At 39.1% G+C, this 22,943-nt stretch overlaps 1 protein-coding gene across 1 annotated transcript in view; it reads left to right on the top strand.

Annotated features, from left to right (window-relative positions):
- Positions 1-20,140, top strand: part of FAM227A (family with sequence similarity 227 member A) — a 28,638-nt gene extending 8,498 nt beyond the window's left edge. Inside the window, exons 9-16 of the mRNA XM_032221141.1 lie at positions 523-646; positions 11,193-11,294; positions 12,067-12,131; positions 15,455-15,628; positions 17,295-17,441; positions 18,150-18,307; positions 18,525-18,674; positions 19,517-20,140. Coding sequence (XP_032077032.1) covers positions 523-646; positions 11,193-11,294; positions 12,067-12,131; positions 15,455-15,628; positions 17,295-17,441; positions 18,150-18,307; positions 18,525-18,674; positions 19,517-19,652 — 1,056 coding nt within the window. The 3' untranslated portion in view covers positions 19,653-20,140. The remainder of the gene's footprint in view (positions 1-522; positions 647-11,192; positions 11,295-12,066; positions 12,132-15,454; positions 15,629-17,294; positions 17,442-18,149; positions 18,308-18,524; positions 18,675-19,516) is intronic.
- Positions 20,141-22,943: the final 2,803 nt, after the last annotated feature.

The raw sequence follows: 22,943 nt of genomic DNA, 5'->3' as shown, positions 1-22,943 counted from the left end.
TCTACATATTTTTACTGTCATTTAATCATCCAATGGTATATACAGACAACTTCTATCCTTACCCTTGTGGCAAGCTATGGTTTTGAGAACTAAACTAGATGCAACATCACCATTTGAATAATTATGCAATGATTTCTATTATGCAAAGAAATCATTTCTCAAGCCTACACACAGAAATCTTAGTTTGCACCTGAGCGAAACTAGATAAGATTCAACAGTATTCAAGGAAGGAAGTTTGGACCTCACCTTCATGCCCACAAAGGGATTCTAGACTAAGTCCCCATTTGACTCTTTTGCCAGGCTCTGCCAGTTCTCTCCTATAGAAGGTTAGGAGAAAATATGACAATTTTCTGCCAATCATTATACTTCTAATTGAGGGACTTTTGAAAAGGTTTTAAGGAGTTTTGATATTCTTATAACACAGGTTGAGAATTAATTGACTGGGAAAATTAAATTCTCAAATACAATTGCCTTAAATTTCTTTGAGATTTTCTCCCACGCCTGCTTTATTTGATTTTGTAGTTTTTTCCATCACTACTGAGCCAAGCTGTGTACGTCTCCTTCTGCTCCTGTTTCCCGAGATCCTGGTTTAATACTTCTGAATTCAAGATGCAGCTCTGTGATGTATTCTTCGAGTGGCTGGGAGGTGAGATGCCATCGTATCCTTACTCAAGGAATGGATCATATAGGTTTTGACCAAGAATTCATATTTTTAAAAATCATGTGGTATTTCAAAACATGAAGTATCACTGCCCCTCAATTTATTTTACTCATCCTAGATAGGAACCAAAGGGTGAATCTACTACTTGCATCTTCCCAAAAATAGTTTTTAAAACTATTGCAACAAAAATGTTGATTCTGGCATAGGTTTTGTGAACTAGAGACCAAAATGTGCCATAATAACAATTCTTTAAAATGTTTTAAGATTCTTTGTTGCTTCAACTAAGTTTCCAAGTTTCCAAGTTTAATAAAATTTGTATGCCGCTCACTCCCATTGGGACTCTGGGCGGCTCACAACAAGACAAAAAAACATTTAAAATTTAAAAATAGAAAATACAATATTAAAATTCAAGATCATCCATTCCATCTAAGCAGGGCTGGATATCAATTGCGAGAGTGAGCTTGCATTGGGAATACAAGCATTCTCACAATCCGATGGACCACTTCACGAATCTCTAATTCCTAGGCTGCTTTGGCAATGAGACACACACACACTGCAGACTGGGTGAAAATGGCAAGTCTCTATTCTTTTAGAGCGCCCCTTTATTAGGAAAGTTCAAAGAAAGCTAGTCAGCAGTTTAATACAAACAAAGCATCTCTCAGTATGTTACAAATCACTTCTTGATACACATTCTGGCAGAAAGGGCAGGGAGGAGGGACAAAAGGTACTCTTTGATAAGGGGAAATGAGGAGGTATGGAATTGTAAAACACATCCTGATAAGGAGAGCAGGAAGGAGGAACAAACGGTCTTAGAAAGTATAGAGTTGTAAATTACACAGAGAGCTACATTAGGCATATGGGAATGACTGATTTGTTACACGAGGCGGCAGAAGGATGCAAGGCTAATTCTGTGTGTTTATATCTCAGATAATAGAGGCCTCTCATCTCTGGTGTATCTGTGTATTGCTATTCACATAGACACCCGAAATGAATTCGGCTTCCTTATCTAAAAGCTTTCCCAGGACTGTTTTCTCCATATGGCTTTTGGCAAATGTTCACTGGGATACTTTTGATCCAGATAGATATTGATCCAGATATTCTATCCTATCCTATTGATCCCAGCTAATTTCACCCAGCCAATTATGGGATAATTTCCCACATCTCCTCCTTTTTTATTTTTTAAATGGAAGCAATTGCCATGGGTTGTTTCTTTCTCACAAATCCCCCTTCCATTGGATATCCAGGGATTATTAATTCTGATGTATTGACACTTATTAATAATGCGTGATGCTTCTGGATAGCTGCGTCCGCAATACTTTGCATAGTGGATCTCAATAATGGTATTATGCATGGCAACATAGTTAATCCCAAAAATATCATCCCAATAAAAAATAAACCTTGCTTCCAATTGTTAAAAATACCTCCAAGCCAACCGTCAGTGTCCAATATGCCTTTCCAAGTTTGTACAGGAACATGTGCAGTTTGTATCATAGTTCGAGTTATTTTTTCTATCACAATTCCAGAATCATCAATTTGTATACAACAATTACTAAGATTAAATTTACCACACACTCCGCCTTCGGCAACGAGCAAATAGTCTAAGGCTAAACGATTTTGCATAATATAAGTTCTTGACAATACACTTTCTTTTGCAAGCTTAGTTAATGCCAATGCAGTTTCATTTGTAATTATTTCTTATACAGCTTGTAATCTAATAATGCGATTTATCATATATATCGGCGTTCTATATCCCCACGAACCGTCTTGTGCCCACGTCGCAGGATCATAATATGCAATAATTCTCTCAGGGGGCCACTCATCATCCTTCCAGTTACCTATTTTTATCCCTTTAGCAAGATCTATGGTACATTTACGTCTTTCAAGAGTATCATATACAGGGACTCCCAGTTTTTGTTTTTTCTCTATAGGCATTAGGAAGAATGAAGGCTGAATCGCCCTTAAGATGCATGACCCATACCAACCCGTGGGTAACATATTATAGGCAAAATTACCACATATCCAATATAACCCATCAGGTGAATTCCACACAATAGTATCATTTTCAGGGTCTGAAAGTCCTCGTAACTTAGTTACTTCCAGCAATGAGTTTTCAGGTTTGGTCATATTAGTTTGTGAAACCCAAGTGTTATTTTCCCACTCATTAGAACATTTTAAAAATCCCATAGGTTTATTTCTTTTAGTCTGTTTATTTTTATTTCTGGTATAACATATGTGACCTATTATATGAGAGGTAACTTGCCAGGTTTCATTGAAGTTGTTATTAAAGGTGAAGTTCCCTTTCCATTGAGCTATTTCAGTATAATTTGCTTCTTGTACATGCCATGGCCAGCGATCTCCCATAGTGGTTCCTCCACATACAAAACAATTTTTTAACATAAGTTCTGTAGCAACTTCTTGAGCCAAATTAATAAACATATTTTTTGCTTTTGGAGGTGTAGGTAGATCGTTAAGTTTAGCAATCTCCTGCTCATAACTCCAAAAAAACTTTACAGGTTGATTTGTCAATTTTGTTGCTTCAGTCTTTACAATGATGTATCCATAAGGATCCTTTCCTGCTTTATCTATACCAATACCATAATGATAGTATCGGGTACCTAAAGTACCTGCTACCTGTGCAGAAAGGCAGAGTGGTGTGCAGTGATGGGATTGACAATCAGTAGTGACTGGAGTAATAGAAAGATCGAAATGGTTAGGTCCATAGCCACTTGTATACCAATATACACTTGGTTGGGTATAGCCTCCATGTGCTGAAAGTGTCGAGCGAGTAAATAAATATCTATGGTTTTGGATGTATGATTGTTCCCACGACTGTCCTCCACAGGTTACCCCCGCGGATCCTGTTCCTTGCCCTATAGCAATTGCTAAACATGTATCAAAACAAACAGTAATGGGTGCCATTCCCTTTGAAACATTATGGGCTATGTATCCTGATAATCTTTGTGCTGTAAGAAATTGATGTTTTAAACTAGATGATCCTCCTTTATAGCCATAAACATAGATGCTACTTGTTATAGGTCCTAACATTGTATCCCATTTGGTGTATAGCACTGATTGTATTGTGTATTGTTATGTGTGCATGGTGGTATTAAAGTTCCATTGCATTCAGGTTTCATAGTATAATATATTAAGGTCATGGAAATTGTTTTGCCTTGTTTGGTTTTTTGTAAACAGGCTGTGCAAATGTCCTCTTTTATCTCTCTTTTTGTAAGGTGGCGAGAGCTGTCTCCTCCTATCTCTTGTTGATAACTCAATAGTGTTAAGAACCACTCACTAACTGGGGGAAATTTTATACTTGCTCTTGAGGTTACTTCTGTTTTTATTATTTTATTAGGTAACCCTTTTTGGTATTGTGTGCATTGATACCAACCTATAGAATTCTCTGTAATTTTTATTCTAATATGTGAAGAGCAGCCATTCTCTTTCGGGTGTGAAATACCTCTCACATTTTGGATTGCCTTTTTGAATTTTGCAGGCAAAAATTGCCATGTAATTAAACACGCTGCAGCTGGATTTTTCAAATAACAAGTTAAGGTAACTTGTGTATTGGCTTCTCCGTATGTATTGTGAGGGTAGATGCATATCCCTTGAGAATTGCAGTTTTCCCCATTGGAGTATGGAATGATCGCTCTTTTTGAGCGGTTGTGTGTGAAAGGAATTTCTTGAATATCCTCCACTATTCCCTTCTTATTTTTGCGTTCATATTCACATGCCCCCCATATGATTAAAAGCACAATTCCCATCCCCAACATCATTAGCAAAAGGTGCAACAGAAAATGCTTACAAGACATCGGAAGAGTCCAAAGATCCCAAAATCCCATTTCCTGTCCAGGCGAAGGTCCTCTGAAAAATGGGCATCGGGGCTGATGTACTCTGGGAACATATGACCGGCCAACGACCTGTTCCGGACGGATTTTCATCTTGAGTACTAAATATCAAAGGAGGGGTCAATAGATCTTTGGTGATAATGGTTATAAAAAGGATTGTCAATAGCTTGTTGTACTGTTGGTGTGATACGGAGTTCAGTGTGAGAAGGATTGGTATAGGAAAAATTTTCCTCAAGATACTGTTCAATTATCACAATGTCACATGGAATTTTGCAGTGAGTGCAAAGTTCACAGTAATGACAATGAGAACAGCAACAGGCTTCGCAGGGGCACGGGCAGAACCAGCACATTGGTCGCAATAGGAATTTTAGTCGTCTGTTGTTTGAAACAAAAGGGATAGGCTTGCTTCGGGATCCTTTTTATCATCTGTCTTCACTGGTCTCTCATGAAACGGTCGTATGCATCTTCCAGGAACCCACAACACTCTGTCCGGGAGTTGCACAGCAGCGTATCCACGTCCCCAAGTAACGAGCTCCACTGGGCCCTTCCACTGAGGGTCTGGTAATTGTCTGTAATAAACAAGAGGGCGGGGAGAAACTACGCTACGCTGAAAATGTCTTTCCCCGGCTGTAGAAGCTATGGGTGAGCCTGTAAGATTCAAAAAATTCTGTGTGTATAAGGCTTTGCTTAAACGGTTTTGGATTTCAGGCAGCCCTATCTTAAAGGGGCCTTGCTGCTTATCAAGCATCATTTTTAGTGTTAAATTTGCTCTTTCTACAATTCCTTGTCCTTGGGAATTGTATGGGATGCCAAATTTATGGACAATTTTCCATTGATCACAAAAGGTAGCGAATGCAGCGCTACTGTATGCGGGTCCATTATCTGTTTTAATCTCCAGGGGGCTCTTGCCTGCTACAGGTTGAGCACTGCTGGATAATCGCTACAGCCTCAGTTTTTGAAATTCCAAACGTCTTCACTAAGGCTTTTGCATTTTGATGAAAATACTCATGGCTTTCCCATGGAGTTGCAAATCCAATAAAACTTTCCCTAGCGGCTTTGTCTGCATAATCATTTCCCTCTGTTAGCATTCCAGGAAGTGACTGGTGACTCCTAATATGAGCCACAAAATATTGAAATTTTCTATCCATAATTAATTGCTGTAACTGTAAAAACATATCTAACAATTGCTTATCTAGGGCTGGTGAAAGATAGGCATCAAACAAGTTGTTAATCACTTGGTAAACATACAATGAATCCACAATTAAATTAAATGTTTGGTCTTTTAATTTCTCAAATGCTAATATGGATGCAGCCAACTCAGAACGCTGTGCTGAACTCTGAGGGTGCGTGTGGTAAGTTATCCACTGTCCTGAGATTTGATACACACATGCACCCCTGTTCTTAGTTCCGTCAGCAAAAACTGTAACTGCATTTTTAATTGGCAGTTTACTTTGTAAGGAAGTCAATTGTAAATGTTGTAGATTCAGTAACAAAAACCTATAATCTGTGGGATAGTGGTATTTAATTGTCCCTAAATAGTCACTTAAGGCCAATTGAAGTGCGTCTGATATTTGAAAATATTTTCATAGTTTGAATTTTTTCTGAAGCAATTTTAAATCCTTTATCATTAAAATCTTGTACGATCTCTGTTAAAATCTGTGGATATGCACTTTGTGCATCTTTTTCTATTGCTAGCAAGATATCATCCATGTAGTGGTAGAATAGGATACCTTTATACTTGGCTCTAAAGTGTTTTAAAATTTTATTAATGTAATATTGACAAAGCGTTGGGCTATTTAGCATTCCCTGGGGTAAAACTTTCCACTGATACCTTACTGTTGGCTCACTATAATTTAGTACAGGAATTGTAAATGCAAATAATCTTCTGTCCTTTTTATGTAAAGGTATTGAAAAGAAGGCATCTTTTAAATCAATAACTGTTAAAGCATAATTTTGAGGAATTATGTTAGGGTTGGGTAACCCGCACTGCAGGGGCCCCATGGGACAAATCACTTCATTTATTTTTCTTAAATCTTGAAGCATTCTCCACTTCCCTGATTTTTTCTTAATTAAAAATACAGGAGTATTATAAGGGCTATTTGACAATTCTATTTTTTTATCTAATAACAACTGTTGCACAATTTCTTTTAAGGCTTCTAATTTAACAATGAGGAGGGGCCACTGATAAATCCATATAGGAGTATCATTTTTTAGCGTAAGCTTCATTAAGGGGTCCATTTCATTTATTCTTAATACAAAACATTCATTACCATCAGTTCAAAAAGCTATACGTAAGCCAATGAGCTCTATTTTCTTACTGTCTCTCTCCCTCTAGGTCTGAAAGCAGTTACATACACACGCTTCTCTCTCTCCCCCCTTCTCCTGTTTTCTTCCAAGGAAAGGCTCAGGGGGAAAGGAGGGGGGGGAATGGCTGGGCTAACCTCTCACAAACTCTCCTTTGTTCTCACTCTGCCTTCTCTTGACAAGCTTCTCTCTCCCCCCCTTCTCCTGTTTCCCTCCAAGGAATGACTCGGGGGGGGGGGAAGGGGGGGGTGGAACTCACGCACGCAATCACTTTAAGTTAGCCCAGGGCTGAACAATTCTACAAACGGCTATCCTGCTCTTTAAAACATGCTTTCTCTCAACAAATTTGGAAATGACATCACAAAAGCATACACACATCCCATTAAACAACTTTTGCAACTTACTGTTTCTTTATATGAAAGAAATCAAGGTACGTGCATACCAACTTTTACCATTTAACATATATTTAACACTGCAATCAAACTGCTTGTGTAAATTAATTTCACATGCAAAATCCTTAGTCATGCATTCTTCAAACAGCGAGGAATTTCAGAGAGCAGTTTAAATCCTAACTACTCTTCTCACCCTCACGGCTTCAAGCCAAAAGCCCATTTACAAACTTCAAACATCAATTTAATTCAATTCTCCTCTTTCTCTTTACCTTTATTCACTTCCTTTTTTCTCTCTACCTCTTTCTCTTTCTTTTATCACTCTTTCTCTACCTTACTCCAAAGTTAGGGTTGCCCCAAACTGAGACAACAAATCTCTCCCCCACAAATTAACATGCAGTTTTAAAACGACCGGTACGTGCCTTAATTACAGAACCTGGGATGGACACCTAAGAATTGTTTTAACAGACATTACATCAAAGTAATCAAGTCCAATTACCTAGGTCTTCCCAGTCAGTCAGGCTTTACCTCATTACTTACTACATTTCTTACTTTTCTTTTAAAAGACAACTATTACAGCTGCAACAATTTTCATCTGATGGTGGCCAGAAAGTCAGCAAATTTGTTACAAAATTGAACACTTTAAAATCCCTGTCTTTTGGATTGAAAATATCTTATCTACAATTACCTTGAGGGTGCACAAAAACTTAGGCACACATTCATGCATGCATAAAAACATTTTTTTCTCCATTCCAATTCAGATCTGACACGGGCTTTTGTAATTAGAGCTGCAAAAGGTGCAGGTTTCTGAGAAATGAAACATCTGTGAAAAAGTTTCAGGTGCTCAGGCAGAAAAATGTGCTTAAAGCAATCAGAAGAAAAATTAGATGAGTCAGTAAGAAAGGGAGTAACAAGAACTCCTTGAGACAAGAAATGAAATAGAGGTAGCCGGAATCACCGGAAGAAATAGGAAGAGCCAGGCAGATTCACTTGCCAAGAGATTGAAATAAGAAGGAAAATAAGAAGCAGCCTTTTGTGTGGGGCTAGCCGAATGCCCCAAAATTAATCTCCCGAAGTGTAATGTTGAGGAACTTCAAAGGCTAAAGATAACAAAGGCATGCATACAAGGGAAAAGAAAGCCTTGGATTCAGAGTGAGAGTGTGAATTTAGCAAAGAGGTTTTCAAATATAGCAGGGGGGTGTCTGGTCCCCCCATCACGGCTTGTTCATGAGTTTTTAAACATTCCATGATGATCTGCCAAGTGGAAAGTATTTTTGCTGCTGAGTACCATTCATTTGGCAATAAAACATAATTTTCAGACAAACTCTGCAATAAACCTTGCACATATGGAGGCAAATCTTTTAAAACACTAGATGGCAAGGGAGTGAACACAGGGTTTTGTCCTGTAAAATCAACAGGAAAAGCAGCCATTAATTTTAGGTCCTTCAGTTTCACGTCCTCCCCACTTCTCTTTTTTTGCATTCCTGCAGTGAGGGGACCGAGTGAGTACTCAGTATTTTTTAAAACTGGATAAATATTAGATTTTTCTGCCTGAGGAACTTGTTTGATCTCTGTTTCCTTAATTTCCTCTGCTATTTCTGTTGTTACTTTTTCATATTTAGGAGGGATATCAGATTTTTCTGGGGTGTTGGATTTTTCTTCTTGAGGAGTTTGCTTTAAAATCTCCTCTTTGCTTTCCCTTTTCTCTCCCCCTATAGCCTTTGTTGTTATTTCCTCATACTTGGGAGGGGCAGTGGGGTTTAAAGATGCTAATTCATCTGCCTGCTTTTTGGAAAGCGTGAATGTGTCTCCGTTATCCTTTAATATAATTTTGTGAGCTCCAACTATTTGTCTAATTTCCTTAAGGTGAGCGATCTGCTCTTTTTCCTTAAGGCGAACCACCTGTTCTTTAGATAAATCTGTCCCCATACTTACGGATTGGCCTGGGTAAGAGATGGGGGTGTTGGGCACGCGATGAGTCCGTTCGACCTGTCCGGGCCTCCCTGCGTCGCACCTCGACTGATTCCTGGCGTTGTGAAATGGATCACGTCGGAGGTCACCACTTGCGAGAGTGAGCTTGCATTGGGAATACAAGCATTCTCACAATCCGATGGACCACTTCACGAATCTCTAATTCCTAGGCTGCTTTGGCAATGAGACACACACACACTGCAGACTGGGTGAAAATGGCAAGTCTCTATTCTTTTAGAGCGCCCCTTTATTAGGAAAGTTCAAAGAAAGCTAGTCAGCAGTTTAATACAAACAAAGCATCTCTCAGTATGTTACAAATCACTTCTTGATACACATTCTGGCAGAAAGGGCAGGGAGGAGGGACAAAAGGTACTCTTTGATAAGGGGAAATGAGGAGGTATGGAATTGTAAAACACATCCTGATAAGGAGAGCAGGAAGGAGGAACAAACGGTCTTAGAAAGTATAGAGTTGTAAATTACACAGAGAGCTACATTAGGCATATGGGAATGACTGATTTGTTACACGAGGCGGCAGAAGGATGCAAGGCTAATTCTGTGTGTTTATATCTCAGATAATAGAGGCCTCTCATCTCTGGTGTATCTGTGTATTGCTATTCACATAGACACCCGAAATGAATTCGGCTTCCTTATCTAAAAGCTTTCCCAGAACTGTTTTCTCCATATGGCTTTTGGCAAATGTTCACTGGGATACTTTTGATCCAGATAGATATTGATCCAGATATTCTATCCTATCCTATTGATCCCAGCTAATTTCACCCAGCCAATTATGGGATAATTTCCCACAATCAATCAACAGCCCCAGGCCTGCCGGAACAGCCAGGTCTTGACGGCTTTACGGAAGGCCAGGAGAGTGGTAAGGGTCCGGATCTCTGCGGGTAGATCGTTCCACAGTGCCGGTGCAGCAACAGAGAAGGCCCTCCCCCGGGGAGCCGCCAGCCGGCATTGTCCGGTTGACGGCACCCAGAGGAGGCCCAGCCTGTGCGATCTTGTTGGTTGTTGGGAGGTAAGCGGCAGGAGGTGGTCTCTCAGGTAGCCAGGTCCTAAACCATGTAGGGCTTTAAAAGTAACGACTAGCACCTTAGTTATATGCCAAGAGAATTTGTCCTTGTATTTCTTAAGCACAGTCTTTTTTATGTCAACTATGTAACTTTATGGAAAAAACATTTAAACACATCATGTAATAGGGCATATGGAAGAATGCTGTTTATAGAGAAGACAGCATACTTGACACCTATGCTGTAGTGTTTTTTTGACTTCTTGTGGTATAACCTTTTAACAGTTATCCTGCGGTAGGTCAGGCAAAAAATCTGAAAAAGGTTCTCCAAAATATTTCTAATTGCTTGAATACTTGGAATTCTACTGCTCTAGGCATCTAATGTATCTTTAGTTAGAATGGCTGTCATTGTCTATCAATATATATTACACGCCATAATCTACTACCCTCCAGATGAGTTAAAGTTCTGTCGTAATGTCTTGGCTGCTTAGAAATCATGAGTTGAAATCGCAACATATTTGGTTGGCCCAAGTTGCAAGGTGTATGCGCCAAAGCAGTGGTGAAATTCGTGTTTTTTTTTAAAACTACCGGTTCTGTGGGCATGGCAGCGAGAAGTGGTATTTGCTGGTCCTCTGAACTGCTCAAAATTTTTGCTACCGATTTTCCAGAACCTGCTGAATTTCACCCCTGTGCCAAAGGCATTTTTCCAGTTATGGATCCAGGTGGTTCATAATCTGAAAAAAAAATGTAGTGTTGAAACTATATCTCTTGGCTGCCTGAATAGAGACTGCTCGGGAACAATAAATATCAATCTTTTTAGATGATGCAACATGCTATTTTAACACACGTTATGTTGTATTCAATTGGTTCTTTAAATTTTAATTGTGGTCTTCCATCAATTTTTTCCTCTCATTCCTTTTGTTTCAGCATAAAATCTTAAATTATACTAACATCATCCACTAGATTATGATTTTCACTATGAATCCTTTTTGGTACAACCCTGTTAGGTACACGGCATGAACCAAGAAGTTTCTATAAATGGGATTACTCCCAACTGGAACCAGAACGGTCAAGGAGAGAAGATCTGATGTCAAGAAAGAAAAAAATAGGTACTGGTAAAATCCTGATAACATTTATGTTTTCTTTCTTATGTAAAGGAAAATGCTCATTGATTTAAATGAAGTAGTTTCTCATTCTGAACTATTATAAAGTATTACATGATATCAGTAACATTTAAACAATATGGCAGTTCCCCCTTCTATTATAGTTCAACCATGCTAAGGAGTCAAAATGAAATCAAGGTTTGTATAGTTGTCATGGATTTGTGCTAAATATATGATTTGCTTGCAGAAGACTGCAATTTTAGATATTCCAATTAATAGTATTTCAATACAGAACATAAGAAATATTGACTCTGCTTGCCAGATTATAATGCTGGCTAGATCAATGGCCTAAAGCAGTACAAATTAGACCTACCAGATTTTATTTTGAGTTTTCAAAATTAAAGTTTTAGTAAAAACATTAATAGTACATACATCTTAAAGCAAAGTCAACTATAGTAAATAGATCTAAAATGATGCATAATCTGTCTGAGATTTTGTAGAAGATGAGCATCTGGATGTATATACCTAGTATTGTGAGTCCTCTTGCTACTTTTTAACCCACTCTATCATACTAACTGTAATATAAATGGCAAGTTAAAACAACCCTGATCATAATATGCCTTAGAGATGAAGAGCAGTCTATAGGTTATATGCATATGTATAGTGGCTCTCTTGAAAATAGATTGCGATACAATGGAGAGAGCCTGCACTGGATTCAAGGCAGGGAGAATGTACCAGCCTTTATTGATTAAATTTCACATTTCTTTCATTTCTATAGGCATGGGTATATCGTTTGAGAGCTACAAGCAATACAGTTCTATAGGAAAGACTTGTTTGCAGAAGGTAAAATATGAATTGGAGTTGGAGATAAAGCCTTTTTTTTTTCATTTGGGAAGTGAAAAAGAAAAGAATTTACCAAATGCTAAAGCTGGATTTAATGCCCCTTGTTAACTCTTTGTGGAGTTCTGCAAACTGACTGAATAGTCAATCTTGCCTGCCTGCCTGCCTGCCTGCTGCCAGTAGCTCACACACACCTCACACCTTCCTGCTCATTTGTAATTGTAGGAAGTTAGCACCCAGCCCTCTCCCAGAAAAATGAAACATCTTGGGAAATATTGAAAAGGCAGAACATATGTCCCTGGATCAGAAATGGAGAAACATGTTTTTAGGCAGGAAACAGACTCACTCTTAATAGCCTTCACTTTCCTTAATGGGCCATTGAAATGCCTGAGCCAGTCTATTCTACATAACAAAGAGTTTCCCCAATTCAGCTCTAGGTTGATGGGATTGTGGCATGATAGTATTAGCTTTTATCCATCTCTCCAGAGGGCATTTGGGAAGAAACAATGCTCAACCAAACTCTGGACTGAAGACAGCCTACAGCCGTGATGGCGAACCTATGGCACGTGTGCCACAAGTAGTATGTGGAACCATTTGTTAGGGCACGCAAGGCTTTGGCCTGTCAGCTGGCCAGTGCACATGCGTGCACTGGCCAGCTGACTTCAGCCTTCTTTTGAGGCTGTTTTCACCCTATGGAGGCTTTAGGGAAGCCGCCTGAAGCCTCCGGAGCAGGAAAAACCAGTCCTATGGGCAAACTGGAAGTTTGGGGATGGACTTCCAGTTTGCTCATAGGACGATTTTTCGCCCTCCAGAGCCTTCAGGAGGTTTCCCTGAAGCCTCCAGAGGGTGAAAAATGGACCTACAGACAAACTGGAAGTCACTTCTGGTTTGCTCGTAGGGCTGGTTTTTGCCCTCCGGAGGCTTCAGGGAAGCCTCCTGAAGGCCCTTGAAGGCTCAGGAGGTCAAAAATCGGCCCTGGGGACAAACCAGAAATTACCATTCCCAAACTTCTGGGTTCCCCAAGGTCTGTTTTTTGACTTCAGGGGCCTTCGGGAGGCTTCCCTGAAGCCTCCGGAGGGCAAAAACCGGCCTATGAGCAAACCGGAAATGACTTCCAGTTTGTCCGTAGATCCATTTTTCACTCTCCCAAGGCTTCAGGGAAGCCTCCGGAAGGCTCCTGAGGTCGAAAAGTGGCCCTATGGGGAACCAGGAAGTCACCATTCCTGAACTTCGGGGTTCCCCATAGGTCCGTTTTTCACCCTCCGGAGAATTCAAGGAAGCTCCTGAAGCCTCTGGAGGGCCTCGTGGGGGGCGGTGGAGACTGTTTTTATCGTCCCCAGGCTCCTAGAAAGCCTCTGGAGCTTGGGGAGGGTGAAAAAAAAATTCCAAAAGCGTGGGGTGTGTGTTGCTGGTCGCGCACGCATGCGCAGGGGGGGTTTCACGCACATTGCATTATGGGTGTGGCTTTCCCGCACATGATCCCCCTGCACTCCCCCCGCTTTTGGCATGGGAGCCAAAAAAGGTTAGCCATCACTGGCCTACAGAGTTGCCCCTGCATGGCCCCATGGGAGTCTAACAACCAATCAGAATACATTTCTTACACAGGAACAGAAAACAGAGAGATGGGGCCAAACTGAGTATAAAAAACCCAGCAAGCCCCTTCTTTACTCTCTTCTTCTTCACCCAACATCGGAAGCAGGTGATCACATATTCTGTTCAGGACCTCAAACCATATGATCCTGTCCACCATTAAACCATCTTTCCAAGCAGCCTCCATGTCTCCAGTGTTTGTTTCCCCACTTGGAGCTGAACCCAGAAGGACATTTCTTCCAACATAATTAACCAGAGGAAGTGGGGGGGGGGAGAAAACCACATAGCCATGCAGTCAGCACAGCCTTGAATAAACAATAGAAAATTGACAGGATTAGGCCAGGAAAGGAGTTTTAAAATGTTAATACAGAGCAGGAGTTTCTTGTCAGAGTTCTTATGCCTTTTTAAATACATGTTCTAATTAGCAGAATTGATTTTATTAATTTGGAATAGAGTCGCAATGCTGTTTCTAGGTTTATGTATTTTGATCCTACATTTTCAGCATTTCAGAGTTGGCTTACAGTATTAGACTGTAAAGATTTCAATTTATCTTGTAACTGTGTTGCTTGTGTGTGATGGAGTACCCAAAACTTCTGAAAGCAAGCTATTCCATTGATTGATTGGTCTCACCCTTAGGAAACTTCTCCTTAATCCTAGGTCAGGGATCAGCAATCTGTGGTTCTGGAGCTGCATGTGGCTCTTTCATCCCTCTGCTACAGCTCCCTATCGCCAGTCAGCGCCACAATTTTGAGAAGAGTTTCCTTTCAAAATTGGGGAAGCAGGGTGCGCCAGAAGGAGACTCTAAGGCAAGGGATGGGTTTTCTGGTCAGCTCCACAATTGATAGGGCTTTTGGTTAGGACAGGTAGAGGAAAAAGGATGCTGCACTATGGTGGGGGAAAGGGACTTCCAGTCGGTTCCAGAAATGAACAGGGGGCTTCCGGTTAGGACCTTTGTGGCTCTTTGAGTGTTTAAGGCTGCCGACCCCTGTCCTAGGTTGCTTCTTTCTTTGGGTAGTTTCTATCCATTGTTTCTTGTCCTGCCTTCTGATGTTTTGGAAAATGGATTGACCCCCTCATTTTTGTAGGAGCCCTTCCTGACAGTTAGAACTATTAATTAATGGAACAACGTGACTCCAGAAGTTGTAAATACTTCAACACTGAAAGTTTTAAAGAAGAAATTGGATAACCATTTTGTCTGAAGTGTGTGTAGGGTTTCCTGTGGCGGTTTGGAATAGAAGACCTCCAAGGTGCCTTCCAACTCTGCTATTCTATTTATATTCTATTCTATTCTATTCTAAATAACGGAACAGTGCTATTTTATTGTGCTATTTGTTGTGAGTTGGACTAAGGAGAAATTGCTACGGGTTAGACCAATCAAGTTGGCTACCTCCACCCAGTCACATAACAACCCGGCTACGCCTTCCCAACCGATCATTAGGGCAAAGACCAGTTGTTAAATTATTTGAATCCCACCATTGCCATAAGAATATTTTTTTTAAAAAATCAACCAAAACAATGTTTGTAGCAAGCAATCATGCACAATTATTTTGCTTCTTTTCAAAGAGCAGAGGATCTTAGATTGTCAAATATATTTAAACTCTATTTTTCTTTGAAAATTGTGCCAACCCATAAATTAGATTGTAATGCATTTCCAATTCTCTTTGCTAAAGTCTGATATTCTAATATGAACTGATATTTATGTTTTTTATATCTTTCTTTTTCTGATATTGAAATAGATTCCATCAAGGAAAACATTTACCAAATCTACAAAAAAAGGCAAAAAAACTGTACCTAGGAAAAAAGATCAAAAGCAGCCTTCCAAAAAAGTTACCACATTGGAAAGTGAAGGTAACATCTTCAGAATTTTCTATAATACCAGCTTTAATACCAGCGTGACTTTGTTTTCAGACTAAGTAAGCAATAATAATGTAGAATGCTCTCTCCAATTGAATGGATATCATCATCATCATCTCTCCAATTATAAAAAGTGTCTTATTTTCATATATCATGCAACCATATTCCTATGACAGAAATATAAAAATATGCTTCATTTCGTTAGTTTGCAGAGAATTCACAAGAGAATAATCTTGTATTGCTAATATCTATCACAAAGCTTGTCTAGCACATGTCTAGATCATAAAGTACTGCATTTTCCCTTAAGAATTGTATGGAAGCACAGAAGTTCTGCACTGGTTTGTATTTGTATTTATTCGTTTGTCAAACATATACAAGATAGCAGGTATAAATATAAACATGGACATGAATGAAAGAAATGAATACAAATAAATGGAGACAATAAGATAGGGACAATAGGCACGATGGTGTGCTTATGCACGTTTGCTTTACGGACCTCTTAGGAATGGAGTGAGGTCCACAGTTTAAGGTTGAAGCTGTGGGGGGTTAGAGGATGTAACAACGGAGTCAGGTAGAGCATTCCAGGTGTTGACCACTCTGTTGCAGTAGTCATATTTTCTGCGAGTTTGGAACAGTTTACTTTGAGTTTGTATCGATTGTTTGCTCGTGTATTATTGAGATTGAAGCTGAATTTACTTCTGTACCATTAGCATGGTTGAAGATGAGTGATTTACAGATGAACACTCTGTGAAGCTACAATTGTTTTACAATTGTTTTTAAAATGCTCTTTGTTTCTCCATTGATTACAAGCATTTTTGTTCCTTCAGTCTTCCTAGCTCTGGAACTTCAGCTAGCTTGATAATTTTGTAACTCCACATCAGTAGCCAGTTTCCTAAAGCTCTTGTCTTGTCTTCTTTTCCCTTTCCCCTTGGTATGGAGGTGATGGTAAGATTTATGTTGTTGCACACCACAATAAGTGTGTTTGTTTTCAGTTTGGCAGAACAATCACAGATCACCTTTAAACTACTTCTGATAATTTTGGGAGTGAAAATAATAGCTGGAAGTGGTATATAAGACTAGGTGCTATTGCTATAAGATTTTGAACAGCATTCGCAGAAAGATTCTGTATATTACTATATAAGATATGAATGCAATTAATTACATGTTTTTCTATGGATACTTTAAAAAACAAAACTATAAATACTTGCTAAACCTTAATACAGATAGAAAATTGAATTCATTTTTTAATGATCTGCACATGTAAAATATATGTAATTTATGCTGCCTAGATTTGATGAGATAAGCAGCCATATAAATCTAATACAGGTATTCCTATACATATAACTGCTCATCTACATAAATAAATGATGACCCCCTACACAAATCGGCACTCCATTGTTCTGGAAGAGTTTTCTAATTATAGGCCTGTCTCAAACATTCAATTTTCAAATAAAGCGATTGAGAAAATGATGATTCTACAGCTCCAGCTATATCTGAATGACATTTATTTTGGGGGCCTTTTGGTTCCAGGATATGGTAATAAATGTAGTGAAAAACTCTGATTGTGATCTGCTAATAAAATATGTATTTGCTCATCCATGAGGTGATCTTTCTTCAATACTTGAATATGAGCAATAACTTATTGGAAAGTAAACTCTATATGTTATTTATTGATTGATTAATGGTTATTTGAATATATAATTCTTAATAAATAAATGATTAATACTTATCAAATGTGTGCTCTTTTTAGAAATAAAGCAAAGTACATCAATTATTGACCAACTTAAAGAGGATAATGAGAAAGCTGCATGGAGCAAACACCAGAACTTACCCAAAAAGAAACTAAAGATAGCTAAACTTCCTCGAGAGGTGACATTATTTATGGATAATAAAAATGCTAAAATAAAGTAATTATGGATGGATCTGGATAAAATAAGAATGTACTACTTACTCTTGTCCAAATTAGACTTTGACTTCATAATTTAATTCTTTTCAATTATTTCAACATATATTTGCTTGATTTATTTTGTAGCAAAATAAATCAGCTCTCTCCCAGGAAATGAAATTAATTTGTCTAAAATGAACTAATGATCCAGAAACATTTTACAAATCTGAGAATTGTTTAACATTATGTTTGGATTGGTTTATATTTAAGTATCAGCCTCCTTGAGATTGTGATGGGTTCAGAGTCAGCCTGACAATAAGCATCACTCCATGTAGAAAGATTGGCTACATTTAGATGAATTATGTAATAGTTAATTAGGATATGTTGAATATTGAATATCAGAAAATTCATATATATATATATATAATCAAAATTCATAGAAGAATTTCAGAAGAAAATTATTTAAATTACAGATATTCCAATATACGCATATTTTTTTCTTCTGTTCAATCATGCCAAATTCTTGGAGACTAACTAGCACCTTTCTTGACTACTATACAGAAACAAGATCTAAAGGGGATTGTGAACAGTTTTAAATATAAGTTATGACATAATCATTCACCTGATAAAATTATTCATTCTGAATGTTGCTTTAGTAATAGATCTAATAGTCACGTTTATTTACTTTCTAGTCACACCCTGCTTGCCCTGGTCCCGACTTTACGTGGCATCGCTTCAATATTAGTGGTAATAGTCCACTAATTCAACATTACTTCCAGAAACGTGGTATTGAATCAAAATCAGGATGTGACATCTTTCTTTCTAGGAGAGAGATAGACAAATCAATGCCATATCCTTATGATGTTCAGAAGGGAAGTATTAATGGAAAATTCTTAAGACTGAGCTTCTTGGCTCACTATTATAATTTTTTCCAGTATAATATTTAAGAAATGCATTGTTTAATTTACATATAAATGTCTATGTCATTTTGGGAACCCATTACATTTTTGTGTGGTTTGCTTAAGTAAAAAATTCTAAGTAGAAATTTCCTTTACACTTAAATTCACTGATTCTGCCAAAACATATGCAGAACTGATCAAGGAAGGTTTTCATACCGTCCATCAGAAGCACAAAGCCTTCAGAAAATATTATTGGCAGCGATACAAAGAAATGAGGAAATTTGATGAACAGAACAAATGTAATCAGGAACTTTACAGGTATCCAAAAATGTATATTGAAACTATGTAATTTTATCATATAATGTCCACATTTTAAAACTGTTTCTGGATGTCAATGCTTTGTAACAGCAACATTATTTTCTCCCTCTACACTTTCAATTTTTGTTTCATACCATCTTGTGTGATTATCTTACCTATCGTGTTTCCCTGAAAATAAGACCAGGTCTTATTTTCTTTTGACCCCCGAAAAAAATGGGTAGGGCTTCTTTTTGGGGAGGGCTTAATTTCTCTCCCCCCATGTACTGGTTGGAGATGGGGTGGGTGGGACAAGTGGCCCCTTGCCCAGCTTACTGAAGGGTCGCAGCAGGCCATCCCACAATCTACAAAACAGCTGCTTTGCGGGCGCCGCTCAGTCCGCTTTTGCAGCCGCATTTTGCGGCCGCAAAAGCAGCAGGCCAAGCAGTGCGTCCCTTGCACCCTCCTTACCTAACGGTGTGATGGTCGCAGCAGGCCATCCCACTATCCATGAAAGAGCTGCTTTGTGGGTGCTACTCAGGCCGCTGCCTCTAGCAACATGGCCACTTTTGCAGCTGCAAAAGCAGCAGGAGGCCAATCGAAGCACCCCACGTCTCACTTGGCCTCCTCGTTGCTTGCCATGCAGACAACAGGAGGTGAGGAGGTCAAGGCTGAAGCGGGGGGGGAAGGGGGGAAGAACTTGCCCCATACGCCCCACACACCCTTACCTAATGGTAGCACCTACCATCCATGCAGAACATGTAATCATAACCTAGGTTTCTTCTCAGCTTTAAAATTCAAATAATTCCTCTTCTGCTACCTTATGCTGAAGTTAATTTCAATGTTTCTCTTGTATTGTTCTGCAGAGAAGCTATAAAAGAAGAGATGAAAAAGAGAAAGGCACAAAAGCAAAAAGAAATGCTTTCTTTCAGGGAACGGCAGAATAGCTCGGAACCTTCATCCCTGTTTTCAAGAGATTCATCCGGGAAACGCCATAGTTAACCTAGATCTCTCCTTTTGAACTGATATTGGTTGAATTCAGTGGAAGCATGTTACAGGATGACAATTTAAATAAAATTAAAGAACCTAACTTTGGTACTAAATGTAAACGTATTGCTAATTAGAAATAAATGAGTGGTACTACATTAAGGGGGAAGAATATGATTATGTTTTGGGAATGTTACTGGATATAATTTCTTTTATTACTTTTAAATATGATATGTATAATTCTTTCCCATTACGTTTGATTTTATTGTTATATCGGTTTCATTCTTGTCCAGTTTAAAAATATACTTACCCTAAATTGGATTATCTGCAGCTTTAGGCAATACTTCTTTTCTTTAGAGTTATATCTAAGTTTGGAATGTTTAATTTGTTAACTGAACTCTACATTTTAGCTCCTAGTGAAACTAATGTGCAAGGTGTTATTTTTCTTTGTTCTTCCATATTAGCCCCAGTAAATGAAGTTTAAAAGAGCATCTCTTTTTAAAGATTATTTCCAAATATTAAAAATTGTATTATAACAGTATATCTATAATAATTTGTAATTATGTTCTAATTTAATTATATTGTAATTAAATCATGATAACAATAGATATGGATTATAAATATATATAATTAAGAGAAATTATTTCTATTCTATTTGTCAGAATATAATATTTTATTAGATTCTGAGGACTACCTTTCCAGGAGGATATTCCTAAACTGGAGCATGTACAGAGGAGAGCAACCAAGATAATTAGTGGCCTAGAAGTTTACATTTGTGAGGGAAAACTGGGGAGACATGATAGGTCTCCTCAAGTGTCTGAAGGGCTGCAATTCTGTCCAGCAGAATTGATTAAGTTGTTCCTGAAGATATGCCAAGAAAAATTGAGCTTAAAGAAGGTAGATTTTAGTTGCTCACAAGGTTTAAACAAATCCTAATAGTAAAAGCTGTTCTGTTCTGCTCTTAATTGTTAGGAAGCTTTTCCTTAAATCAGTTATTCTGTGTCCTTTGGAATGGTATGTCAGTGTTTCCCAATCATGGCAATTTACTGTGGAATTCTGGGAGTTGAAGTCCACACATAGTAAAGTGGCGAAATTAAAAAACAAACAAACACGCTGTCTGAGAAGCTAATTTCTTTCTTCCCAGCTGTAAATTTTGCCTCCAAAGTCTATGTCTGAGCTACAGGCCAATCTGGTTCAACTTGGGTTAAATTCAGCTGCATATCAAGCAAGGTCTGAGCAGCATTTTGAAGGGAAATCAGCATCTCTGTCTCTAAGGCTGCAGATTATTCCCCACCCCCCAGGTTTTCTCTCCCAATCCAATTTACTTCCAAAATTACTAAAATGTTACTAACAAGTTGGCATGAAAGTGACATGAGGAGAGAACTGAGAGGAAATAAACGTCATGGCTCATGGGCCTAATTTACTTCAGAGCCTAGCTTTACCTATCTCATTTGCCTCATAGCAGAATGTCTGGTGAGGAAGCAATAGAGGTGTGAGGAGGGGGAACCTGGCATGCCATTCTGAGCTCCTTTGTGATTAAAAAAATGTAACTTTTAAACGGAAGCTAAAGGAAGGCGCCCTTTGTGAGCTTTATACTTCCAACTTTAATTCTGAGGCAAGACCCTCCAATAAGAGTTGGCATCCATAGAGAAAATCTGTATTAAAATGTGTTCTAGAAGGATGAGGATCACATATAACTTTTATATCAGGGTGTTGTTTTTTTCAGTTGCACTTTAAACAATATATTATTTCTATATTTATTAGGGTTTATTTATTTCTTGCAGATTTAGACAGAAAAATGTAGCCTATGATGGAAATGAACAACATTTTTATGTGTATATGATGTACAATTACCGTATTTATCGGCGTATAACACGCACCGGCGTATAACACGCACCCCCCATTTTAACACAAAAATTTGAGTAAAATTTTTTTTCATTAAAAATAAATGACTTGGAAGCTCGGAACTTAATGTTGGATTAAAATTTATAACATTAGAACATGAATTATAACATTAACTCCTCTTAAAAGGCAAATATGAAATGAAAAAACACCTCTTTGAGCAAAAAAACTTAATCAGAATCACTGCTTTTTGGAAAACCAAAAACCTCTTCCTCATCTTCACTCTCTCCCTCTTTTTTCCCTTCCTTCCCCCTTCCTCTTGCCTATCAACTTCATCCTCTTTGTCTTTCTGCTCTTTCCCTCTCTTCCCCTTTTCTTCCTACCTCCTTCCTTCTCCCTCCCTTCTTCTTTTTCTTCCTTTCTTCTTCCATCTTCCTCCTTCTCCTTCCATTCTTTCTCCTTCCATCCATCTTTTCTCCTTCCATCTTCTCCCCCCCTCCCTTCTTCTTTTCCTCCCCCCTCCCTCCTTCCTTCCTCTCCTTCCCTTTCTCACACACAGGAAGGGGAGGGGGCTATCTAGTCGCTTTCACAGCATAATTTCTTTATCTAACTTTTAAAAAACAGTGTGCAAATCAAACGAGATTTTCGTAACCTGCGAAGCACCAAGTTATATTATGTTGTTACAAATTCGCAGCTACTCCATTCTTTCTGATAGGGAACTACATTTCCCAAGATGCCTCAGGTCCTCAAAGCGCTGAACGCAGCTTTGCAATTGACTCCAGCGAGGCCTGGCAGCCGCCGGCTGGGGTGGTTGTCAGGGCGATGCGGAGCGGACGCGCCGTTTGTTACTGCTTCCAGCAATCAAGACGGACAAGGGAAGCGACTGAAACGGACGCTGGCCGCAGGAGAGCGAGGCTGCTGCCAGCCGTTTCACCTTGCGCAGCGAATTTGACTGGGTCCCGGGGCTTCTGCCGAGTGGCAGAAGCCCGGGACCCAGTCAAATTCGCTGCGCAAAGTGAAACGGCCGGCAGCAGCCTCGCTCTCCTGCTGCGGCTTCTGTTTCAGTAGGGAAGAAAACTTCCTTTCGCTTCCCGAATTTGACTGGGTCCCGGGGCTTCTGCCGGGCGGCAGAAGCCCGGGAAGCGAAAGGAAGTTTTCTTCCCTATTGAAACAGAAGCCGCAGCAGGAGAGCAGGGCTGCTGCCGGCCGTTTCACCTTGCGCAGCGAATTTGACTGGGTCCCGGGCTTCTGCCACCCGGAGTATCGGCGTATAACACGCAGGCAGGGTTTAAGCTTGCAATTTTAGTTTTAAAACTGCGTGTTATACGCCGATAAATACGGTATATAATAGATATATTGCATTATTATCTATGTATATACCAGTGGTGGGTTTCAAAAAAATTTGGAACCTCTTCTGTAGGTGTGGCCTGCTTTCCAGGTCCACTGGTGGAACCTCTTCTAAAC

Source organism: Thamnophis elegans, chromosome 7, assembly GCF_009769535.1.
Source record: "Thamnophis elegans isolate rThaEle1 chromosome 7, rThaEle1.pri, whole genome shotgun sequence".
Lineage (NCBI taxonomy): Eukaryota > Metazoa > Chordata > Lepidosauria > Squamata > Colubridae > Thamnophis > Thamnophis elegans.
The sequence above is the reverse complement of the archived record's forward strand: the minus strand, read 5'-3'. Positions and strand labels throughout refer to the sequence as shown.